At 42.2% G+C, this 25,356-nt stretch overlaps 1 protein-coding gene across 5 annotated transcripts in view; it reads right to left on the bottom strand.

The window, feature by feature from the left end:
• Positions 1 to 25,356, bottom strand: part of LOC132819436 (echinoderm microtubule-associated protein-like 6) — a 512,298-nt gene that overhangs the window by 95,653 nt on the left and 391,289 nt on the right. For all 5 annotated transcript variants that reach the window (XM_060830942.1, XM_060830941.1, XM_060830940.1 and 2 more), the window contains 2 exons: positions 5,820 to 5,949; positions 5,039 to 5,137 (listed from right to left, as the gene is read on the bottom strand). In XM_060830942.1, coding sequence (XP_060686925.1) covers positions 5,039 to 5,137; positions 5,820 to 5,949 — 229 coding nt within the window. The remainder of the gene's footprint in view (positions 1 to 5,038; positions 5,138 to 5,819; positions 5,950 to 25,356) is intronic.

Here is a 25,356-nt window from a genome sequence, read left to right as displayed (position 1 = left end):
TAACTTGTTCATGGAAGAATGAGATTGTATTATTATTTTAAGAGCTGTGTTACTTTAAGTCACACTCTCTCATACACAACAGACACACACATACATACCCCACACTCACACCCTTGGACACACCCTCTCACAGGCTTATATCCATCACATACACACACACCTTACTAAGCTTGTGCACATGCAAACACACTCTCTCATGCACACACTCACAAACTCTCTTGGTCTCATGCGCGCACACACACACACACGCACAGTCTATTTGGGTGGATTTGTATTTGCAAATACATTCTATCTTGTTCAAAAAGTGCACCATCTGCAGGCAGTCAATGCAGGCAGTCAATCCATGTGATATTTTATAAATTCCGCTTTGGAAATAGAACCAGTCTGACTCAAGATTGAGATACAGACAGACTCTAACCTCACACCTTTAATACATTGTCTGAGCTGAGATGTCGCCTTCTTTTATAAAATCTTAAGTTATCTTGAGAACATGACTTAAAAGTAGTTCTGGGATTTACATATTAATGAACCGAAACCTGCAACCCATTCTAAAAGATCAAAGACTTAACAGCATTCTAAGTTTGTTTAATATACCATTTCAGTTGCACAACACTGTAATCTTTAGCTATAAATTCTGTGTCTTATGGTCCTGCTCCACAGCTACCTGATGAAGGAGCAGCGCTCTGAAAGTTAGTGCTTCCAAATAACCCTGTTAGACTATAACCTGGTGTTCTGTGATTTTTAACTTTGCCCACCCCATTTTAACACCGGCTCCTCCATATCATGGCTTTAAGAACTGGATATGTAAATCAACCAAATAACATATGTATCCACATTACCAAATATCATATACAGTCAAGGAGAAACAAGCTAGAAGCAGATTGCATATGTGATTATATTTAAATGTGAGTTGTAGTTTGAGCTGTTAAATTTGCATGAGATTTTCAAGAAAACTAAATCTGTGTTACTAATCTGTGCTGCTTGCTAATTAATACAAGGAATTCAACAATTTTATGTTCATGGGGTCTTGTGTGAAAATTGGCTGTCACACCTTGCTACCTTGGAGCAATATCCTGCCAAAGTACTTCACAGTGGATTTGTTAAGGCAAGGTTGTATTTGAAAAATTTGATTGAATATTTTGAAGAGCTTACTTGGCCTGTTGATGAGAATAATGCATTTGATGTGGTTTGCATGGGCTTTAGCAAGGCTTCTGACAAGGTCTCTCATGGCAGACTGGTCAAGAAAATAGGACCCCATGAGATCCAAGGCAAAGTGGCACACTTGATCCAAATTTGGCTGAGAGGTAGGAAGCAGAGGGTGGTGGTAGACAGATGTTTCTCTGTTGAAACTCTGTCTCCTGTGGAGTTCTGAATGGCTGCTATTTATGATGTGCATTAATAATTTAGATTTATATGTAAGGGGTATGTTCAAGAAATCCATGGATGACATGAAAATAGATAGGGTGGTAACTACGCTTCTATGCGATCTAATGTTCTTGAACAATCTGCCATGTTGAACCTTATCAAAAGCCTTGCTAAAGTCCATTTGGAGCATATCAAATGCATTTTCCCTCATCAACACTTCCAGTTACCACCTCAAACTTGCCAAATTTGACATTCCCTTAAATACCTATGCCAACTATTCCTTAACAATTCGTATCTCTCCAGGTGTCCTTCAATTGCGTCCCTCAGAATACTTTCTAATAACTTCTCCACACTGAGATTAGACTGACTAGCCTGTAATTTCCTAATATGACCTTCCCACCTTTTTAACTAATCGCACAATGTGGGCTGTCCTTCTGCAACCCACCTATGGTCAAACAAGATTACAAATCATTGCCCGAACACTCCCTTAAGATACATATCATCCAATCCAGCTGATTTATTCCTTTTAACACCACTAAACCCACTAGTCCCTCCTCTCTCTCTGTTTCTTCCAATATTTCATGCTCTCCCCCTGAAGTCTATAACAGTATTATCCCTTTCATTGTGGAGATAGAAACAAAGTTTTAATTGAGGAATGTTCCATGTGCAGAATCGTATAGGGGCCTGGCTGATGTGGGCTCTTGCTCCACCTTTCATGCAACCACTGAGCATTGAGGTGAGTTTCTTGCGAGGCAGTGGTGAAGTTGCCTATTAGGGTGGATTACTGCTTGTTAAGCACCTTATTACCATATATACATAAGTAACAGTCAGTCAATGTCATGTAAAGATCAATCCTCTACTTTTTACCAAACAGATGGAAAATTCCAGGTTATCTCGTGTAAAAGTTGACTCTAGTTCTTCACAGATAACAGATCAATATTTATTAAGTCTATGTGCTGGCCATCATGTTCCAATCCAGCTTTCCATTCTGCCAGTTGTTCTGCTTTGCTCCCAGTCTTGCAGTCCACTGGTTGTTGTGCTCCACTCCAGGTTTTCAGAATTAACAATTTTTTTTCCCTCTTTCTTCATTTAGAGATCAGTTGGGTTTCTGCTAATGATATAGTATGAATTTTGATGGGCATGAATTTCAGCCCCTCAAAAGTAGTATCCATGTAATAGTCAACTCCAAAAATGTAACCTTAAAAAGTAGTCCAAAAAATTTGACTATTACTCGAGTATATACGGTAATTGCATTTTTTGCCTCATTGACATATATACCTTCCAATCTCACTAAATTTGTTAAACAAACAAGATGCCAAGAATTCTCAACCGGAAGTCAGTGTAGAAACCTGGTGACTTCAGCTCACCATTGGCTGTAAATAGCTTAAATGTTGCGCAGCACAAAGCAGCATCTCAGGGCACATCCAACTTGTTTGGTGCATTTGACAAGATAGAAAGCTGACTATAAATTAGGTGAATTGGGCAGTTAGCAAGGCAATTAACAAGCAATAATAGTTCTTAATTGGCAACTCTTCACTGCCTAGCAAGAAATTTGCCTTGCAGCTCGCAAGAGCATTACAAAAATGGAACAAGATACTTCAATGTAGAGATTAAGCCTTGCTGGATTTCTCACCTATTTTTTGCCACAAATCTTGCCATAGTCAACATTGCTCAGACCCCTATAAGATTTGGTCCAATATAACTGAAAAGACGTTGGGGGTAAAACTCACCATTTGTTGGAGAAGAGGAGCAAAATGACTCAGCATTATATATAGGTGAAAGTGAAGACTGCGATCAGCGTGAGATCAGAGTCAAGATTAAAGTGGTGCTGGAACAGCACAGCAGATCAGGCAGCATCCAAGGAGCACCAACAACCCACCCTCCCCTCCTGGCACCTTCCCCTGCCACTGCAGGAATTGCAAAATCTGCACCCCACACCTATCCCCTCACCTCCATCCAAGGCCCTAAAGGAGCCTTCCATATTCCATCAAAATTTCACCAGCACTTCCACAAATGTCATTTATTGTATCCGTTGCTCCCGATGCAATCTCCTTTACATTGGGGAGACTGGACACCTTCTCGCAGAGTGCTTTCAGGAACATCTCTGGACACCCGCACTAATCAACCCCACCACTCCATGGCCAAACATTTCAACTCCCCCTCCCACTCTGCCAAGGACATATAGGTCCTGGGCCTCCTCCACCGCCACTCCCTCACCGCCCGACACCTGGAGAAAGAATGCCTCATCTTCTGCCTCGGAGCACTACAACCCCAGGGCATCAATGTGGACTTCACCAGTTTCCTCACTTCCCCTTCCCTCATCTTACCCCAGTTCCAACCTGCCAGCTCAGCACCATCTTCGTGACCTGTCCTTCCTGCCAATCTTCCCACTCTCCTCTCTGACCTATCACCTTTACACCCACCTCCATCCATCTATCGCACTCCCAGCTACCTTCTCCCCAGCTGCCCACCCCCCATTATCTCTCCACCCTGGAAGCTCCCAGCCTCATTCCTGATGAAGGGCTCCAGCCTGAAGTGTTGATTTTCCTGCTCGTCGGATGCTGCCTGACCTGCTCAATGTTATATATATCCATGAAGAGAAAAGAAAATCAGGTAGGTGAGTAATGGTGGCTGATTGGCTACTGCCCATTTTCTACCCTACCCAGGGCAGAATGTTACTGTTTCAGCATTTTTAAAAAAACATTAGTTCAATCTATATCTTTCTTTCATTGATAGACTTCTGCACCACTCAGCAGAAGCTTCTTACTTCATACTGATGAAAGCATTTTGATTGGTTTTGACTGAATTATTTTGTTCATCTTCATATAAGCATTGCAACAGATCAGTGTTCAATGAGCAATGTTAGGAATGTGCCATTTTTAATAATTATATGGAAAAGTAACACTGAAATCTGCCAATACAAATGACCAATGTTTGAAATATGATGGAAGAAAAATTCTCTATTTTCATTTTGTTAGAAGTAAATCTTATTTGGTGTTGCTCACAGTAAACACAACCATGTACCACTTTATAAGCAATATACAAAGCAAATCATTAATATTTCTTGCTTTAGATTTATCCTTTAAGGCTACATAGTCTAATTATTGTTGAATAACTAGTGGTTTGTTTAATGCAAAAGATAGTTAAATAGCTATACACGTTCTGTATTTGGTATTTTGTATCCTGGTGAGATACTGATTCCTTTACACTTATACCTGAAATGTGACATTCGAGCAATAACAGAAGTATTTGCTTTTCTTCAAACAACATTTTTAAGAGCCAAGTTTGGAATCCTTAACCACCATAGCCCTGGCAACTGTTGTATCTCACCACAAATCTGGTTGAGATCCTGCAAGTAGACCTGTTGTTGTATTTCTGGTGAAGCTACAGTGAGTGAACAGGCACAGACTCAAGTAAGTTCTGGATGACCTTGAGTATTTTTTTCCTTTTATTCTTCCCTACTTTTGTAAATCTTGGTGTTTTCCTCCACTGTGTATTGTGGTTTAATTTTAAGCTAACATATAAATACTATTGGAAGCTAGTGCTTTCACTTAAACCTGTTGGACTATAACCTGGTGTTGTGATTTTTAACTATACAAATACTATTCTATTATTAATTGAGCCAATTGATTATGATGCTTCTGTTTTGAGTTGAAATAGCAATTTGTCTTACCTATTTGTCCAGTTGCTACAACATTCTTGTACTTTGGGTGTTGGTTGACAGTTAAGCAGAGTATGTCATCTGTATGCTCCACATAAAAACTTTGGAGACCTAATGAGAATCATTTAAACAGAACAGATACAATACAAAATAAGACATCTGCATACTGGACCAAGACAATATAAATTTCCTATTGTAAATTCACACATTTAATTTACACAAATGCTTTGATATTCAAACAGATTGACATAAATTTTAAAAAAACTATCCATTATCTGCACCGAGGAGCTTGGTTTTATCCTATAAAACCATTTTGTCAAAATGATTGATGGCCTTTTATTTCAAACCAGGAGCGACCAGCACAATGCAGTCAATCTAAGGACCAAACAACATATATTCCCTCTAAGAAGATAAGGGGACCTAATTGAGTGTTTAAGCTACTAAAGAAGCTGGATAGGAACTGTTTCCTCTGATACAAGTTCAGAGCAAAAGGACATAACCCTAGACTTAGAGCTAAGCTGTTCGGGTTGATTTCAGGAGAGACTTCTCTGGACTTCGTGTAAAAACCTGGAACTCTCCCCAAAATGCTATTGAGACTGTCAACTGGAATTTTTTAAAAACCGAGATTATTGGATTTATGTTTGGCATAAGAACTAGGGGTTATGGAATCAAGACCATAATTCAAGAATTACATATGAATTCACTTGAAGGCAGAAATAAAATAGCATAATTGTTGCCTGATGTTCAGAATTCTATCTTCTTTGCCTGAATTGAAAAGTCATTTACTTATTACCTGATGACAGGTTCTGAACAACGCCAGCAGCAGCTGTGTGAAAAACAATATCAGTCCCATCATTGAGATAATGAAGATTGTTGCGGCAGTCAAAGCCTCTGTATCCAAACACATGTTCTAAGGTAATTTCCTGAAAGAAAAACATGAATTTAATTTCAAAAACACCACACTTCAAAATTACACAGTGGAAATCTGTTATAATATGAACATTGGAGGTTCAGAAAGTGAAGCCATGTTATAATGAAACCATGAATCATTGTTGGGGCAGACACAGTCAAAAAGAATCTGGACAGAAGCCAAGCCCACTTTTCACAAAGTCTAAAAGCCTCTTTTACATGCAAAGCTATTTCAATAATTTTAAAATTGGGAGGAGGAATTAGTGGTGGGGCTTAGGTGAGTTTGGGAGGGGGTCAAGCAGGAATTGGGTTTTGGCTGGTGCTAAGAGGAGAGTTAAGTCTGTGCCATATGCAGGGTGAGAAAGAGCTGAATGGGACAAGTTGGAGCCAAGCAGCACAGCGGATGCTAGGGTACTTCATACAGATGCTGGAAGGAGTCCAAGAAGGGGTCATAATCTGGCAGAGGATTTGCAATCAAGATCCAAGAAGAGAAGGGAGTCCAGATTGGGGCTGAGACTGAGTGGGAGTCAGGTTGGATCTAGTCTGAGAGATGAGGTGAGAGGGAAGGGAACAGGGATCAGCACCAGGCAAGTAGTGTTGTCAAAGAGGGAAGTGGGTCAGATTGGGACCAAGGTGGTGGGGGGGGGGGGGGGGGGCGGTGGATAAGTGTTATCAGGTAGGAGATAGAGCTGGGATTGGGGTGGAGATTCAAGTTAGGGTCACTTAATACTAAAGCAGCCACAAAAATTCAAAGGCAAACACTGTTTGGATAATGTAACAGAGAGATGAGATTGACTGGGTATTAGTGGTGTCGAGAGTGTGGTGCTCGAAAAGCCCAGCGGGTCAGGCAGCATCTGAGGAGCAGGTGAATTGACGTTTCAGGCATAAGTCCTTCATTAGAAATGAGGATTGTGGGTCAGGAGGCTGAGAGATAAATGGGAGAGGGTGGGAGTGGGGAAGGTAGCTGAGAATGCAGTAGGTAGATGGTGATGGTGATGGGTCAGAGACAAGGGTGCGGCAGGTAGATGGGAATGATGATGGACAGGTCAAGAGGGCAGTGCTGAGTTGGAGGCTTGGGACTGGGATAATGTGGGGGGATGGGAAATGAGGAATATAGTGAAATCCACATTTGGTTGCAGGGTCCCACGGCAGAAGATGAGGTGTTCTTCCTCCAGGTGTTGGGTGGCTAGGGTTTGGTGATGGAGGAGGCCCAAGACTTGCATGTCCTTACTGGAGTGGAAGGGGGAGTTGAATTGTTTCCCCACGGGTCAGTGGAGTTGACAGGTGCGGGTGTCCTAGAGATGTTCTCTGAAACGATCCGCAAGTTGACATCTTGTCTCCCCAATATAGAGGAGACCACATTGGGTGCAAATGATACAGTAGATGACATTAGTGGAGGTGTAGGTAAATTTCTGTCGGATGTGGAAGGATCCTTTGGGCCCTTGGATGGAGGTGGTGTGGGTGCAGGTTTTGCACTTCCTACGGTGGTAGTGGAAGGTGCTAAGAGTGAGGTGGGGGCGCCATGGAACAGATGAGAGGGGAGTTGTGGGCACAGGGCATCCGCACCAACCAACCCCACCACCCTGTGACTGAACAATTCAACCACCCCTCCCACTCCACCAAGGACATGCAGGTCCTGGGCTGCCTCCATCACCAAACCCTAACCACCTGATGCCTGGAGGAAGAATGCCCCATCTTCTACCTTGGGACCCTGCAACTAGATATAATTGAATTTAGACCAGTATTGTTTCAACTGTAATGGAAGGAGTGCATTGAAAATCAAACTCCTCTAACAAGTGCATCATCAGTATAATTGTTTAATCTAATTACTTTTCTTTTGTACTATTGTTCAGCGTAAAAGAAATGTTCACCAGGCTTCTTTAATGAACTCAAAATTTTAGTTATTATAAACCAACAATGACTAATATCTAAACTATAATCCAGAACTGGAATAATATCCCATGAATCCTCACATAACACAAAAAGAAAACAGTCCCTGTACAGATGCTACTTTAACAAAGGCCAAAGGAAAAAGAAAACTGAACCAAGGATTTGAAAACAAAGGATTGAATTTAATGGCTTCTCATGGTCCACTGGGTCTTCTGATCACAATTGATTCCAATTTTGCTTGTAATTAACTTGAATCCAATTCTTTGGAAAGTGGTCACAGCCCAGCTTTTCGCGATATGCAAAGTTGTCAGAAATATTACTTTAGGAAACTTAAAGTTCTTAGGAACTTCTGACAAAATGAGAGAGACTTGCAGCTTCTGGGATATCTTTAATGAATTCATTAGTCTATAAAATAGGAAACCATTCCAGAAAGGGGTGCTAGGCAACTCTGAGCATTAGTTTAAGGCCTTTAAATACTGAAAAACCAATCTCTTATCTCCTTGAGTTTGCTTGCCTTTGCTCTAAAGTCAACAAATTTTCTTTAAACAGCAGGTAGCTTACATGATGCATAAATTTGTTGATTTATAAAGCTGTAGTCATCAGTAACCAGGTGACACTAAGAAAAATTGCAAAGGTTCAGGCATCAGTAACCAAACGGCTCATTGTTATTCCTTGATAAATTCACATGGTAAACCCATGCAATCCAGAAATGTCGAAACAGCTCCATATCTTGTAATTTTTTTCATAGTCCTTAAAGTTAAGTAATTATTCCCAACCGGGTGGCATGGTGGCATAGTGGTTAGCATTGCTGCCTCACAGCGCCAGATACCTGGGTTCAATTCCCGCCTCAGGCAACTCTGTGTGGAATTTGCACATTCTCCCCGAATTCTCCCTGTGTCTGCGTGGGTTTCCTCTGGGTGCTCCGGTTTTCTCCCACAGTCCAAAAATGTGCAGGTTAGGTGAATAGGCCATGCTAAATTGCCCGTAGTGTTAGGTGAAGGGGTAAATGTAGGGGAATGGGTCTGGGTGGGTTGCTCTTCGGAGGGTCAGTGTGGACTTTGTTAGGCCAAAGGGCCTGTTTCCACACTGTAGGTAATCTAATATTAGTGTTTAAATTGCTAGGATGTTTCATATGTGATTGATCCTCAGAGGGACATGTTAAATTTGAAGCTTTGAAAAAGCTCATGGGGAAGCAGTATTTCCTTCAGCTTTTGTGGAACCAATGGAACACTTCATGGAGACAAAGAATAAGTAACTTCATGATTACCAGATTTTGAACACAGGTGTTGAAACAAATGGAAGGGTTAAGGACAGGCAGGATGATGACTGAAATAGTTTTACAGCAGCTGGTATCCGCATCACCAAGTCACCCTTTCTTTGCACATAAATAGTCTTTGATGATAGTACAGTCTCTTACAGAGTCCGGCTCAAGAATGTCAGTATCTTTGACACTCACACTTACTGTACATCAACCAAGTCTCCCTGATTGGACCAGATTAACAGCCCAAATCAGGGAAATCATAAGCTATGAGGTCCAGCTAGCTGACCTTGTTATAATCATCACATCCTTCTCATTCTGCCTCCACGGACATAGACTGGTCCTCTTTTGTTGGAGAGTGAAATAACTGCAGAGGCATGTATCCTGTCACCAAGTCACTCTTTATTTACATGCGCACAATACATGGGCTCTGACCAGCCAACTTAAAGCCAGTCCCTAGACTGAGAAGACCTTCTGAATCTAAATCAGAGAATGTAGGCCTATTCTTTCTATTGTAACTTCTCCTGGGACATTTTTGCTCCAGGTCCAGTTCCTCTGTCTCAGACGCAAACACAGGTGGTGGGTACTGTGCCCAGAGTGCCTTGGGAGAGTTTTCTCCTTTTTTTCCCCAATCGTAACAGTATTAAAACCTTAAGACATCGGAGTGGAAGTAAGGCCATTTGGCCCATTGAATCTATTCCACCATTTAATCATGGCTGATGAGCATTTCAACTCCACTTACCTGCACTCTCCCCTAGCCCTTAATTCCTTGCGAGATCAAGGCAGAGCTTGATAAATTCTTGAAGACATTTAATGTCCCAGTCTCCACTGCGCTCCGTGGCAATGAATTCCACAGGCTCACCACTCTCCGGCTGAAGAAATGTCTCCTCATTTCCATTCTAAGTTGACCCCCTCTAATTCTAAGGTGGTGCCCACGGGTCCTAGTCCCCCTGCCTAATGGAACAACTTCCCAGTGTCCACCCTTTTCTAAGCTGTGCATTATCTTCTATCAGATCTCCCCTCAAACTTGGAAACTCTAATGAATACAATACCAAGATCCTCAGCTGTTCATCATATGTTAGACCTACTATTGAGTCTGCATTCATCTCATACTCTGAGGTTTCTTTGCGATTCTGGCACCAAACCTCATCCCCCTGAAGTCAAATGTCTCCCTTGCTTAGAGGAGGCATGCAGTCAGCACCTGCATTCCTGCTGTTATTTCACCTTTTATCCCTCCACTAGGTCCAAGAATATTGGATTTAACCTGGTGCGGAATATTCTCCCCATCAGCAACTCTGCTGGAGCTATCCCTGTAGTTGTGTGAGGGGTAGTCCTCAATCAAACAGGAACCAGGACAGTTTGGTATCAAGTGAAGCTATAGGCTGTTTCTTCTTTAAACCAGCTTTCAACATTTGGACTGCTCATTCCACCAGAGCATTGGAGGATGGTTGGTATGGAGCATTCCAAACATTAACAATGCTGTTTGACTTTAGGAAATACTCTAATTGCCTGCTGATAAGTGACATACTGTTGCCTATGACCAATACTTCTGGGAGTCCATGCAATGCAAACAACCCTCACAGCTTTTCAGTTGTCACACCTGAGTTTGCTAAATGAACTCTATGCAATCACTTTAGTCATCCACAATGACCAGGAACATTGAGCCAATGAAAGGACTGGCACAGCAGATGCATAACCAAGTATAGGGTTTAACTGGCCATTCCCACGAATGTGGGCATGCTGCCGGCAGTAAGCTTTGTCCTTGTTGGCACTCTGGGCACTGCCACATCAATGCAGCTATGTTGCTATCCAATTCTGGCCACCAGACATAATTCCTGCCAACTATTTCATTTTGGAAACCCTTTGATAACCCTGGTGGAGTTATCTGGCGGTGACAAGCATTTTTGCTCCCCACAATAATATGCTGTGTTTTTGGTCCTGGTTCTGATGGGGCATCTGTTTCCCTTGCAACCACCAGCTGTTTTAATTTTAACAGGATGGGATGTTCTTGTGTCCATGCTGTCAGTAGTGACCAGAAGGTTGTCCAGGAAGTTAAAAACCATAACCGACTCTTCTGGTGGGAGGCAGCTCAAGGCAACCACATTTACCACATGGCTCCTGGACAGTGTTCCAACTTGTAGTTGTATGCACTGAGAATAATGGTCCACCACTGAATTCAACTAGAAGCTGTGGTCAGTATAGCCTTGTCGTCTTTACATAGTTCCAGCAGGTGCTTGTGGTTTGTTAATATGACAAATGTACATGTACAAAAGTATTGCTGGAACTTTCTCATACCAAAGGTGACTCTCAAGTCGTCTTTCTCTACCTGAGCATATTTGCATTTGGCACAGGCCAAAGTCTGGGAAGCACATGCCACTGGGCATTCCTCTCTGGTGAGCTAACATTACCTCCATACCATGTGTGGAGGCATTGCATGTCGCTTGGGATCATAGTGAGACAACACCTTCCTTGAGTTACTTGGCTACATAACCATTTCTAAGGCTGACTCTTCATGAATAGCAGATATGAGTGCCATAATGAATGTAAGGTTACATAGGAATTTCCCATAATAATTCACCAACCCAGGAAAAACTGAACTCCAGTACAGACCTGGGAGCCAGAACACTTTTGCTTGCTTTATCTTCCAACATGTCTAACCTGCTTTTTGTCGGCTCTGTAACCAAAGTAGGTCATTTGGAATACCTGGAACACCCATTTTTTACCTTCTCATGTGTTTGCCCACCTGGGAGAAACATTTTAAGCACCAAGTCCAAGTTCTCAAAGTGCTCTTTTTTGGTTCGCCTGATTATTAGCATGTCATCCAGAAAAATGGCAACCTGGGGTAAATCTTGCAAAATGTTCCCAATCATCCACTCAAAGGGTGCAGGCTGATATCCCAATTGGCAGCCTTGTATACTTGTATAAACTCTTTTTATGGGCATAATTGTGTCATACTTCTGGAACTCCTCATTTAGTAGCTCTTGTGGGGATGCATGGCTTATGCCCAGCTTTGTGAAGGACAGCCCCTTCATCAATTTTTTGCATACAAGTCCTCTATGAGAGGGATTGGATATTTATCCAGCTGCAAGAAGTGGCCCATTGTTTACTCAAAATTCCCATACAGGCGAACCAAAACATCAGGTTTCACAATCAGTATGACCAGTGCTGCCCATTCCGTAATTTGCTCTGGTTTGATGATTCCTTTGCTTTCCAGCCTCTTGTTTTCTGCCTCTATTTTTGTCCATAAGGAAAGTGGCACTGGGCAGGCAAAATTTCCTTCTGGTCAACATGTAAACTAGCCTTGGCCCCTTGTTAGTTTCCTAGCCCTTCTTGAAAACTTTGGCACATTTAATTAGGCAGCCATTTTCCAATGGACAAATGTGAACCAATAAAGATTAATTTTCCTCAATCAATTCTGTTGCAATAGACTTGGGCACGAGCCTGTTACTACAATCAGTGATGGTTAGGAGCACAGTGCTGGTCTGAGGCAGCACAACAGCTTCCACATGACTGCCTGGAATTGGTGGACTGGTCCATATTCAAGAACACAATGGGCAATCTAAATGAATATAGCACGACCGTTACAGACTTCATTAGCAAGTGTGTAGATGACTGCATGCCAAAGAAGTTAATCTGAATGTTCCCCAACTGGAAACTATGGATGAAATGGAGATCCATTACCTACTGAAGTCCAGGTGCGTGGCATTCAAGTCAAATGACACTGGCCTTTTCAGGAAATCCAGAAGTGATTTCTGTGTAGAGACACCAAGAGAACAATACTGGACTAAGCTAGAGACCCAAACTAACCACATGGACACCTGCCTTTTGTGGAAAGGCCTACATGAAATAATGGGCTACAGAGTGAAGCAAAACATAACAGCAGACAAATATTCATTCCTCCCTGATGCTCTCAATGCATTTTACGTTTGTTTTGAAAAGCAAGTTAGTGAAACAATGTCACCTGCACCAACAGCCTCTGATGTACCTGTTCCCGCAGTCACCACTGCAGATGTCAGATCAATCTTCTTGGACAGTGAACCTACGGAAAGTGACTGACCCAGATTGAGTCTCCAGCTGTGCATTCAGATCCTGCGTACACCAGTTAGTGGGAGTATTTGCTGACATCGTTAACCTCTCCTTACTATGATGTGAGGTCCTCACTTGCTTCAAGAATATCACCATCATTCCAGTGCCAAAAAGGACTTGTGCTTCAATGACAACTGCCTGGTAGCTCTGACTTAACCATGAAGTGCTTTGAGAAATTAATCACTGCTTATATCAATTCTAGCCTCCCAGTATGTTTTGATTCCTTGCAATTCGTCTATTGTCACAATAGGCCGATGGCACATGCCATCTCCCTATACTCATCCCTGGAACATCTGGATAACAAGGATACCTCTGTCAGGCTCCTACTTATTGACTACAACTTCACCATAATTCCAACCAAACTAATCTTCAAACTCCCAGACATAGGTTTCTTTCAAGCACTGCAACTGGATCCTCAACTTCCTGACCCACAGACCACAATTAGTGAGAATAGGGAACAATATCTCCATGATAACCCTCAACACTGGTGCCCTGCAAGGTTGCCTTCATTCCCTTGGTTATAATCTCTTCCATGGGGCAGAAGATACAAAGCTTTAACACACATCAACTGATTGAAGAAAAGCTTATTAGACTTCTGAATGGACCTCTGAAAGTTTGAGTTTAGTGTTGATCTTGCTCTTTGTGCACCTTCTCTGCAGTCATAACATTTTTTGCGCTGTTCTATTACTATTATGCACTTTTTATGGTATGATCTGCCTGTACTGCATGCAAAAAATCTTTTCAGTTTACCTAGATATGTGCTAGTAATAAATTAAATGAAACCACAAAAACTTCTGGGCCTCCATGTATTACAAAAGATGCGTGCAGTTTTTCTATGGTCGTCCCGGTTTTTGATAAATGGACCCTATGTAGGTCCAACCACTTTGAGTGGGCATCTATAATTATTATGAACATTGAACCCATGGAAGGACTTGCATAATCGACATGCAACTCTGTTCCGTTTATCTGGCTATTTTCACGGATATGGTGGAGCTGCTGTTGGCACTCTGGACACTATCCCACCAACATAGCTGTGTATATCCAAGCCTGGCTACCAGACTTAACAATCTTCATTTTGGAGAGCCCTAGATGGCCCTGGTGGATTTCAGCCATTATGTGATAGCAACCTTTGCTTGGGATAATCACTCTTGATTTCCCCCTAACAATACGCCATCCTCTACAGTAAGCTGGTCTCTCCGGGTCCAAAAAGGTTTCAGATCGAGTTGGGACAGCACTTTTTTTTTCCCATAAATACCAGTTTCAGTTTGGAAAAGGCTGGATTTTGTTATTGTTAGCTGTGACTAAGACAGTGTCCAGAAAATTTAATATCATTCCAGAATCTTCCATTGGGGGCACCATTTACATTGTATCACTACTCTGGCTCCCAGACAGTGTTCTAACTTTTAGTAATAAGCACTTAGTATTAGAGTCCATCACTGAATGTGGCCCAAAGATATGGGTGGTACTGGCCTTATTCTCTTTAAGTAGGAGTTTGTGTCCATGATTACACAAGTATCTTTATGAATGGAAATGTGTGGAATTTCTTAACTCCAAATATGACCACTAATCTTTCATTTACTATCTGGGCATTATTGTGCTCTGCATTAGTCAAAGCCCTGGATGCATAAGCTATTAGCCATTCCTCTCCATTGAGCCACCTATATGCGAATACCAGCCCGAAGCCATGCAGTGAGGAATCTTGCATCAATAACAAATCTTTCTTGGGATCACAGTGTGTCAACACATTATAGGATGACAGCTACTTTATAGAACATAGAACATAGAACATAGAAGGATACAGCGCAGTACAGGCCCTTCGGCCCGCGATGTTGCGCCGACCGAGTCCTACCTAACCTATACTAGCCCAATAACTTCCAAATGCCTATCCAATGCCCGCTTAAATGAAAGCCAGAGCTGGTCGTTGAGACTATTTCCAAGGCTAACTCCATTTTAGGAGTTGATACAAAAATGCCAGGTTATGTATGAATTTTCCATAATTTAGCAGCTCAAGAAATAAACAAAGCTCCTGGACAGACATGGTAATCTGGGGCACCCTTGATCACTGTCACTTTTTTTTCAACAGGTGTGCCTTAGTCTTGTCAACTCTGTAGCCTAAGCAGGTCACTTGCACGGTCAGGAACACTCATTTTCCTTTCTTAGCCATATGCCTGCCTCTGAAATAGACCTTTTGGACTACATGCAGGTTCTCTAAGGTGTTCCTTAATCTCATCTATTAGCACAAGCCCTTATGAGTATTAATTGGAGTGTTCTTGTGCAACTAAATGTGGCTCATGTCCACCTTCTTGGAGATCAGCCCCCACCCCTGCCATCTTTGGGTATAAATCCCCTATCTGAGGGATTAGGTTATTATTCAGCAGCAAAAAATGGTTTATTGTTTGTTTAAAATTTCCCACAAACACCCATTGGGCTTCAAAATTGGTACACGAATTGAACTGGTTTGATAATTTCTTCATTTGCCAGCTTCTGATTTCTGCCTCTACTTTTGCCTGTAAAACAAATGGTGTGGACAGACCTTGCTGAATCATGGAATTGCTTACAAGTCATTTTGGCTCCTTTGACATTCCCTCAATCTTCCTGGAAAACTTCCTGGTATTTAATTTGGACTTCACTCAGTCAACCATTTTCTAATTGGAAAAATGTTGAGCCAATCCAGGTGAATCTCTCTCAATCAATTTTGTTCTTGGGCCTGAGCCTTTTATTGTAACAGAATCATTCTCTGTTCATAAGAGACCAGAACTGAAATTGTATCCTGAATCTGTCAAGGTTTCCTGGTATAGGTTCTCAGCCTAGCTGTGCTCTTATGCAAAGAGCAAGGAGGAGTCCAAAGTGAATCTTTATTAAAAACTGCGATCGCTGATACAACTGTGCCAATATTGACCTCCATTAGCACTGAAAAGACCATTTAAGCAGACATTTATCTTGGTTCTGATTTTAATGTTGCTAAGCAACTTAATTGTTGCAAATCTGATGTAGATGGACTTTTCAGGGTATGAGCTTTAAGGATGCCAGTCTATGAGCCATCTTAATCAACTTAGATGCTGTCTTGATTCTGCATACTGGCAATAACTACAATGGCTTGCTGGTCAGAATCCTGGAGATGTTTTAACTGTTTGGTAAAGACTTGGCTTTGGTTTTGGAGCTTTGCTGTGGGTCTTCCGAGAGTCCCTCTGATCAAGATATGTCCTGAGTGAGGCTGTGCACTTGCCTGCACTTAAGTGGTGTTCACTTGGCTTAGTTGGACTGAGGGTGTTCCATCAGAATTCCCTGCAACTCATGCTCCACATTTTCAAATGATGAAACCATTTGTAGCAACTGTTTGAAATCCAGTTGAGCTTCAGCCAGCGGCATTTTTTGCATAGTTACATCATTAACCTCCATATCAGATGGTCCCTAAGCATCTCATTAAGGGATAGCCCAAATTCACAGCCTTCCATCAGTCATCTTAATCTTGTCAAAAACCTGAATACAGATTCTTCCGGCTCTCTCATTGCCCAATGAAAGTGATAATGCCTCAGAATTAGAGGAGGCTTAGAGTTTTAATATTTCTTAACTATGTCAGTGTATTCTTGAAAGGTTTTAGCATCTTGTGCCTCATGAGAGGTATGTTTGGTATGTTGCCTCCCAGGTGCAAGGGTACGTGATGTCGCTGATCGTGTTTTCCGGGTCCTTAAGGGGGAGGGGGAGCAGCCCCAGATCGTGGTCCACGTTGGCACCAACGATATAGGTAGGAAGAAGGGTGAGGATGTAAGGCAGGCTTTCAGGGAGCTAGGTTGGAAGCTCAGAGTTAGAACAAACAGAGTTGTAGTCTCTGGTTTGTTACCCGTGCCACGTGATAGAGAGTCGAGGAACAGGGAGAGAGAGCAGTTAAATGCGTGGCTACAGGGATGGTGCAGGAGGGAGGGATTCCGGTTTCTGGATAACTGGGGTCCTTTCTGGGGAAGGTGGGACCTCTATAAAAAGGATGGTCTACACTTGAACCTGAGGGGCACCAGTATCCTTGGGGGGAGGTTTGCTAGTGCTCTTTGGGAGGGTTTAAACTAACTCCGCGGGGGCATGGGAACCAGGACTGTAGCTTTAGGGTACAGGACCTTGAGTGTAGGGAGGTTAGGAATAATGCAGCGATCTCTAAGGAGGGTGCCTGTAACCAGAAAGGTGGATTGAAGTGTGTATACTTCAATGCCAGAAGTATAAGGAATAAGGTAGGTGAACTTGCAGCGTGGGTTGGTACCTGGGACTTCGATGTTGTGGCCATTACAGAGACGTGGGTAGAACAGGGACAAGAATGGCTGTTGCACGTTCCAGGGTTCAAATGTTTTAGTAGGATCAGACATGGGGGTAAAAAAGGGGGAGGCGTGGCATTACTTGTCAAAGACAGTATCACAGCAGTGGAATGGACGATGGAAGAGGACTTGCCACCTGAGGTAGTTTGGGCTGAGGTTAGAAATAGGAAAGGTGAGGTCACCCTGTTAGGTGTTTTCTACAGGCCTCCTAATAGTCCTAGAGAAGTAGAGGATAATATTGCGAGGATGATTCAGGAAAAGAGTGAAGGTAGCAGGGTGGTTGTTATGGGGGACTTTAACTTCCCAGATATTGACTGGGAGAGCTATAGCTCGAGTTCATTAGATGGGTCGGTGTTTGTACAATGTGTGCAGGAGGGTTTCCTGACACAATATGTCGACAGGCCAACAAGAGGGGAGGCTATATTGGATTTGGTTCTAGGTAATGAACCAGGCCAGGTGTTAGACTTGGAGGTAGGTGAGCACTTCGGGGACAGTGACCACAACTCGGTGACTTTTACTTTAGTGATGGAGAGGGATAATCGTGTGCCGCAGGGCAAGAGCTATAGCTGGGGGCAGGGAAATTATGATGCAGTGAGGCATGACTTAGGATGTGTGGATTGGAAAAACAGGCTTCAAGAGAAGAACACTAATGAGATGTGGGGAGTGTTCAAGGAGCAGCTACTGCGTGTCCTCGATAGGTATGTACCAGTCAGGCATGGTGTAAAGGGCCTTGTGAGGCAGCCGTGGTTTAGTAAGGAATTGGAGTCCCTTGTGAAAGGGAAGAAGGCGGCATATGTAAAGATGAGGCGTGAAGGTTCAGTAGGGGCGATTGAGAGTTATAAGGTAGCCAGGAAGGAGCTAAAGAGGGAGCTAAGAGAAGCGAGAAGGGGACATGAAAAGTCTTTAGCTGGTAGGATTAGGGAAAACCCAAAGGCTTTCTATAGGTATGTCAAGAATAAAAGGATGACTAGGGTAGGTATCGGTCCAGTCAAGGATAGTAGTGGGAAGTTGTGTGTGGAGGCGGAGGAGATTGGAGAGACATTAAATCAGTACTTTTCATCAGTATTCACTCAGGAACAGGACACTGTTGCTGATGTGAATATGGAATCACAAATAATTAGAATGGATGCCCTGGAAATATGCAGGGAAGAGGTTTTGGGAATATTGGAAAGGATGAATATAGATAAGTCTCCTGGGCCTGATGGCATTTACCCCAGGATCCTATGGGAAGCTAGGGAGGAGATAGCAGAGCCATTGGCCTGGATTTTTATGTCGTCGTTGTCAACAGGAATAGTACCAGAGGACTGGAGGATAGCGAATGTGGTCCCATTGTTCAAGAAAGGGAGTAGGGATAGCCCTAGCAACTATAGGCCAGTGAGTCTGACTTCAGTGGTGGGCAAAGTCTTAGAGAGAATGGTAAGGGATAAGATTTATGAACATCTGGGTAGGAATAACGTGATCAGGGATAGCCAGCATGGTTTTGTGAAGGGCAGGTCATGCCTCACAAACCTTATTGAGTTCTTTGAGAAGGTGACCAAGGAAGTGGATGAGGGTAAAGCAGTAGATGTTGTGTATATGGATTTTAGTAAGGCGTTCGATAAGGTTCCCCATGGTAGGCTAATGCTAAAACTTCGGAGGTATGGCATTGAGGATACATTAGAGGTTTGGATTAGGAATTGGCTGGCTGGAAGGAGACAGAGGGTAGTAGTTGATGGATTATGTTCATCTTGGAGCGCAGTTACTAGCGGTGTACCACAAGGATCTGTTTTGGGACCATTGCTTTTTGTTATCTTTATAAATGATCTAGAGGAAGGACTTGAAAGCTGGGTAAGCAAGTTTGCGGATGACACAAAAGTCGGTGGAGTTGTGGATAGTGAGGAAGGAAGTGGTAGGTTACAGCGGGATATAGATAAGTTGCAGAGCTGGGCGGAAATGTGGCAAATGGAATTCAATGTAGCTAAGTGCGAAGTCGTTCACTTTGGTAGGAATAACAAGATGATGGATTACTGGGCTAATGGTAGGCTACTTGGTAGTGTGGATGAGCAGAGGGATCTTGGTGTCCATGTACACAGATCTCTGAAAGTTGCCACCCAGGTAAATAGTGCTGTGAGGAAGGCATATGGTGTACTGGGCTTTATTGGCAGAGGAATTGAGTTCCGGAGTCCTGAGGTCATGTTGCAGTTGTATAAGACTCTGGTGCGGCCTCATCTGGAGTATTGTGTGCAGTTTTGGTCGCCATACTATAGGAAGGATGTGGAAGCTTTAGAACGAGTGCAGAGGAGGTTTACCAGGATGTTGCCTGGAATGGTAGGAAAATCTTATGAGGAAAGGCTGAGGCACTTGGGGCTGTTCTCATTGGAGAAGAGAAGGTTTAGGGGAGATCTGATAGAAGTGTATAAGATGATTAGGGGTTTAGATAGGGTAGATACTAAGAACCTTTTACCGCTAATGGAGTCAGGTGTTACTAGGGGACATAGCTTTAAATTAAGGGGTGGTAGGTATAGGACAGATGTTAGGGGTAGATTCTTCACACAGCGGGTTGTGAGTTCATGGAATGCCCTGCCCGTATCAGTGGTGAACTCTCCTTCTTTATGGTCATTTAAGCGGGCATTGGATAGGCATTTGGAAGTTATTGGGCTAGTATAGGTTAGGTAGGATTCGGTCGGCGCAACATCGAGGGCCGAAGGGCCTGTACTGCGCTGTATCCTTCTATGTTCTATGTTCTATGAGAGATTAGGCTCCTAATGACAGGAAAAAGCTGCAGCACTACAGGCTGTCAGGATAATTTACTGTTTTTTTTTATCTGCCACAATGGTATTTGCCAGGAAAATATAACTTTTTTTTTCAGTACGGATGAAAACAGCAACAGAACTGAGAATTTGTTTTTCTCTGAAGCTAGTAAAATATATATTTTGCATTAGGAAGGCATGACAATGGAAATGATGTTGCCAGGAAGATTTAATTTCCGAGATGGATCAAATTGAACACAGAACTGAATATCTTGGAACAAATGTCTTCACGGGTAGAAGTGACCTGTACAAGAAGGATGAATTGGACCTGAATTGGAAGGGAACTAATATACTGGCAGGGAAATTAGTTAGAGCTGCTTGGGAGGATTTAAACTAGCAAGGTAGGGGGTTGGGACCCAGGGAAATAATGAGGAAGGACATCAATCTGAGACTAGTACAGCTGGGAAAGGAAGTGAGTCAGGGGAAGGAACAAAGCAGAAAACAAGGTAGGACTGATTAAATGAAACTGCATTTACTTCAATGCAAGAAGCCTAACAGGGAAGGCAGATGAATTCCGGGCATGGTTAGGAACATGGGACTGGGATATAGCAATTACAGAAAAGTGGCTCAGGAATGGACAGGATTGGCAGCTTAATGTTTAAGGATATAAATGCTATAGGAAGGGTAGAAAGGGGGAGAGGTGGTATTTTTGATAAGAGATAGTATAACTGCTATACTTAGTGGGAAATATTCCTGGGAATACATCCAGGCAAGTCATTTGGGTGGAAATGAGAAATAAGAAAGGGATGATCACCTTATTGGGATTGTATTATAGACTCCCCTAATAGTCAGAAATTGAGAAACAGATTTGGAAGGAGATTTCTGTTATCTGTTAAGAATAATAGGGTGGCTATGGTAGGAGATTTTAACTTTCCAGACATAGACTGGGACTGTGTTAAGGGTTTAGATGGAGAGGAATTTAAGTGTGTACAAGAAAATTTTCTGATTCAGTATGTGGATGTACTTACCAGAGAAGGTGTAAAACTTGACTTACTCTTGGAGAAGTCAGGCAGGGCAGATGACTGAGGTGTCAGTGGGGGTGCACTTTGGGGCCAGCAACCATTATTCTATTAGTTTTAAAATAGTGATGGAAATGATAGACAGGATATAAAAGTTGATGTCCTAATTGGAGACAGACTAATTTTGATGGAATTAGGCAAGATCATTCAAAACTGAAAATGTGTTGCTGGAAAAGCGCAGCAGGTCAGGCAGCATCCAAGGAACAGGAAATTCGACGTTTCAGGCATAAGCCCTTCATAAGATCATTCAAAAGCTGACTGGGGGCAGATGTTCACAGGTAAAGGGACAGCTGGAAAATGGGAAACTTTCAGAAATGAGATAACGAGAGTCCAGAGACAGTACATCCCTGTTAGGGTGAAAGGAAAGGCTGGTAGGTGTAGGGAATGTTGGATGACTAGAGAAATTGAGGTTTTGGTTAAGAAAAAGAAGAAAGCATATGTCAGGTTTTACACCTTCTCTAGTAAGTACATCCACATACTGAATACAGGATAGATAGAATGAATCCTTAGAGTATAAAGGCAGTAGGAGTATACTTGAGAGGGAAGTCAGGAGGGCAAAAAAGGGACTTGAGAGAGCTTTGGCAAAAAAGGTTAAGGAAAATGCAAAAGTTTTTTTTTGTAAATACATTAAGAACAAAGAGTAATGAGGGAGAGAATAAGGCCTCTCAAATATCAGCAATGCAGCCTACTTGTGGCGCTGCAGGAGATTGGGGAGATAATAAATGAGTATTTTGCATCAGTGTTCATTGTGGAGAAGGACATGGGAGGATAGAATGTGGGGAAGTAGATGAACATTTTTCAAGATGTCACCACATTACACGGGAGGAAGTGCTAGATGTCTTAGTGCATAAAAGTGGATAAATCTCCAGGACTTGACCAGGTGTACCCTAGAATTCTGTGGGAAGCTAGGAAAGTGATTGCTGGGCCGCTTGCTGAGATATTTATATCATCAATAGTCATAGGTGAGGTGCTGGATGACCTGGAGGTTGGCTAACGTGGTGCCACTGTTTGAGAAAGGTGGTAAAGACAAGCCAGGGAACAATAGACCAGTGAGCCTGACATCAGTGGTAGGTAAGTTGCTGGAGGGAATCCTGAGGGACAGGATTTATATGTATTTGGAAAAGCAAGGACTGATGAGGGATAGTCACCAAGGCTTTGTGCGTGGGAAATCATATCTCTCATGCGTTTTTGAAGTAACAAAGAAGTTTGAGGGCCGAATGGATGTGATCTATGTGGACTTCAGTAAGATGTTCGACAAGGCACCTCATGGGAGAATGGTTAGCAAGGTTAGATTTCATGGAATACAGGAAGAACTAGCCATATGGATACACAACTGGCTCGAAGTTAGAAGATAGAGGGGGGTGGTTGTGGAGGGTTGCTTTTCAAACTGGAGGTCTGCGACCAGTGGTGTACCACAAGGATCAGTGCTGGTTTCACTGCTTTTCATCATTTATATAAATGATTTTGGATGTGAATTTGGGGAGTATGGTTAGTAAGTTTGCAGATGACACCAAAATTGGACATGTCGTCGACAACGAAGAAGGTTACCTCAAATTACAACAGGATCTTGATCAGCTGGGCCAATGGGCTGAGACATGGCATATGGAGTTTAATTTGGATAAATGTGAGATGCTGCATTTTGGAAAAGTAAGTCTTAGCAGGACTTGTACACTAATGGTAAGGTGCTAGGGAATGTTACTGAACAAAGAGACCTTGGAATGCAGTTGATAGTTTCTTGAATGTGGAGTCACATTTGATAGGATAGTTAAGGCGGCATTTGGTATGCTTTCCTTTATTGGTCAGAGCATTGAGTATATGAATTGGGAGGTCTTATTGCAGCTATACAGGACATTGGTTAGGTTGCTTTTGGAATATTGCATGCAATTCTGATCTCCTTCCTATCGGAAAGATATTGTGAAACTTGAAAGGGTTCAGAAAAGATTGATGAGGATGTTGCCAGGTGTGGAGGATTTGAGCTAAAGGCAGAGGCTGAGACTGCAGTGTTGGAGGCTGAGGGGTGATCTTATAGACCTTTATAAAATCATGAAGGGCACGGATAGGATAAACATTCAAAGTATTTTCCCTGGAATGGGGGAGAGCAGAAGTAGAGGTCATAGGTTCAGGGTGAGAGGAAAAAGATTTAAAAGGGATCTAAGGGGCAACTTTTTTACACAAAGGGTAATGCATGTATGGAATGACCTGCTATAGGAAGTGGTGGAGGCTGATACAATTTACAACATTTTAAAAGGCATCTGGGTAGATATATGAATAGGAGGGTTTAGAGTGATATGGGCTAAGCACTGGCAAATGGGACTAGATTAGGTCAGGATATCTGCTCGGCATGGACGAGTTGGACCAAAGGGTCTGTTTCTGTGTTGTACATCTGACTCTATGGCTCTAAATAATTTATAAGGCACCAAATAACTTCTAAATTAAATACTAAACCGAAAGCTGAAGGAGTAAATTGACTTTAACACACAACTGGGAACATAGCTGATGATGTCATTCACTCATCAAGGGTAAAAGAAGCAACACCTACTTTTGAAGAAGTCCTAAAACATTAAAAGCTTTTGAATAGAAGAGTTAAACATTCAGGGGAACCCCTAGATGGTTTAATTTAATGATCTCTACAGATTACTAGAGAAACGAAACTAAGGTGACTTTAAGTCATACCTCATAAAAGACAGAGAATTGCTCGTTTATTACAGTCCAAGGAAAACCTGACTGCACAGAAAGCCATTCAGATGGTGACTGAAGCTGAAGTTTGAATGCAGCATCAGATCCATCCTTCAAGGAGAATATCAGTCTTGGCAAAGGAGATGAGCAGTATCCACTCAATTTTTAAGGTACAAAACTACAAATAATTTGTGAGAAAATAACTCAGTGAGTTAGGTACAAGACAGTAAAATTCTTCATCAGTGCTGTGAACCAAAGGCACTTCACAGGCACAGACACTATTCAGCTATTAAGTGAGTGTTTTATCTGTCACTTCCTGCAAAAGAATGGAAATGGGACACTGTTCCAGAAAAGCAAGAAATCAAACAATGACTAATAATGAAGGTGAAAAACTGCATTTTGGGAACCTGATGCTTATATCAGGTTTACCTCACGTATTTATACACTGGGGCAAGTGTTGCTTTTTCATCGGATGGTTACCTTATGGTTAAGAAAAGTTTACAGCCAGCAACAGTGGAACAAAATTGTCTGAGACATGTCATTTAAGATTAAAGGAATGTTACAGCAATTTTGCAATATAGAGGAGGTCAAATAGTAGAAATCCTATATGTACTTCAGAGCGATAATTCTTGACTGTGAAGTAGGAACCTTAACTGTAACCCTAACCAATTCTTGAATTAAAAAAAAGAGTAAGGAGGATATGAGAAACTAAAAGGGGAAAACATGAGGAAAGGAGCAGAATACTACAAAATATGCTGTACAGTAAAATGTAAGATCAGACTAGCAGTAGAGAGTAGGGCTAAGTGTGGACTACATTCATATAAGGAAATAGTTAGTGCAGCTTAGGCAATTTAACCACAGGAATATAGAAAGGGAACAATCAGTTGTGTGTGTGTTGGGCAAGATGGTCATTCTATATGATTCCTAGACCACAGGTCATTGGCATTGCACAGTACGGTGAGCTATGTATAGGAATACAGGATATGGAGGACAGATGGTGAAAACAGATTAGCCTTATTAGGGAAACAGAGGATCTGGTGGAAACGTGAAAACACACAATTGAGAACTGACTAGCAAATGACTGACATGGTAGTTGATTCATATCAATATTGCATGTAACCATCATGATGCAAAATGTATAAATATGCTGTTTTCAGCTGTATCCAAACCAGACTTAGAGACCTACCCTGCATAGATGTGGTACAAGATTAAATAAATTCACCTTGTTATGATCTCCTCAGGCCTGATGACTTGATCTTGCAAAACCCTCTGCCAAGATCAATCTCATTCAAAAGGTAGAAGAGGTTAAACAGCAGAACATATGAAAATATGAATTAGGAGCAGAAGTAGATAATTTGAACTTGCTCAGCCATTCAAGATCATCACTGGCCTGTGGTGTTTC

Source organism: Hemiscyllium ocellatum, chromosome 10 (assembly GCF_020745735.1).
Source record: "Hemiscyllium ocellatum isolate sHemOce1 chromosome 10, sHemOce1.pat.X.cur, whole genome shotgun sequence".
NCBI classification, from domain to species: Eukaryota; Metazoa; Chordata; class Chondrichthyes; order Orectolobiformes; family Hemiscylliidae; genus Hemiscyllium; species Hemiscyllium ocellatum.
This window is presented reverse-complemented; position numbering and strand designations above follow the sequence as displayed.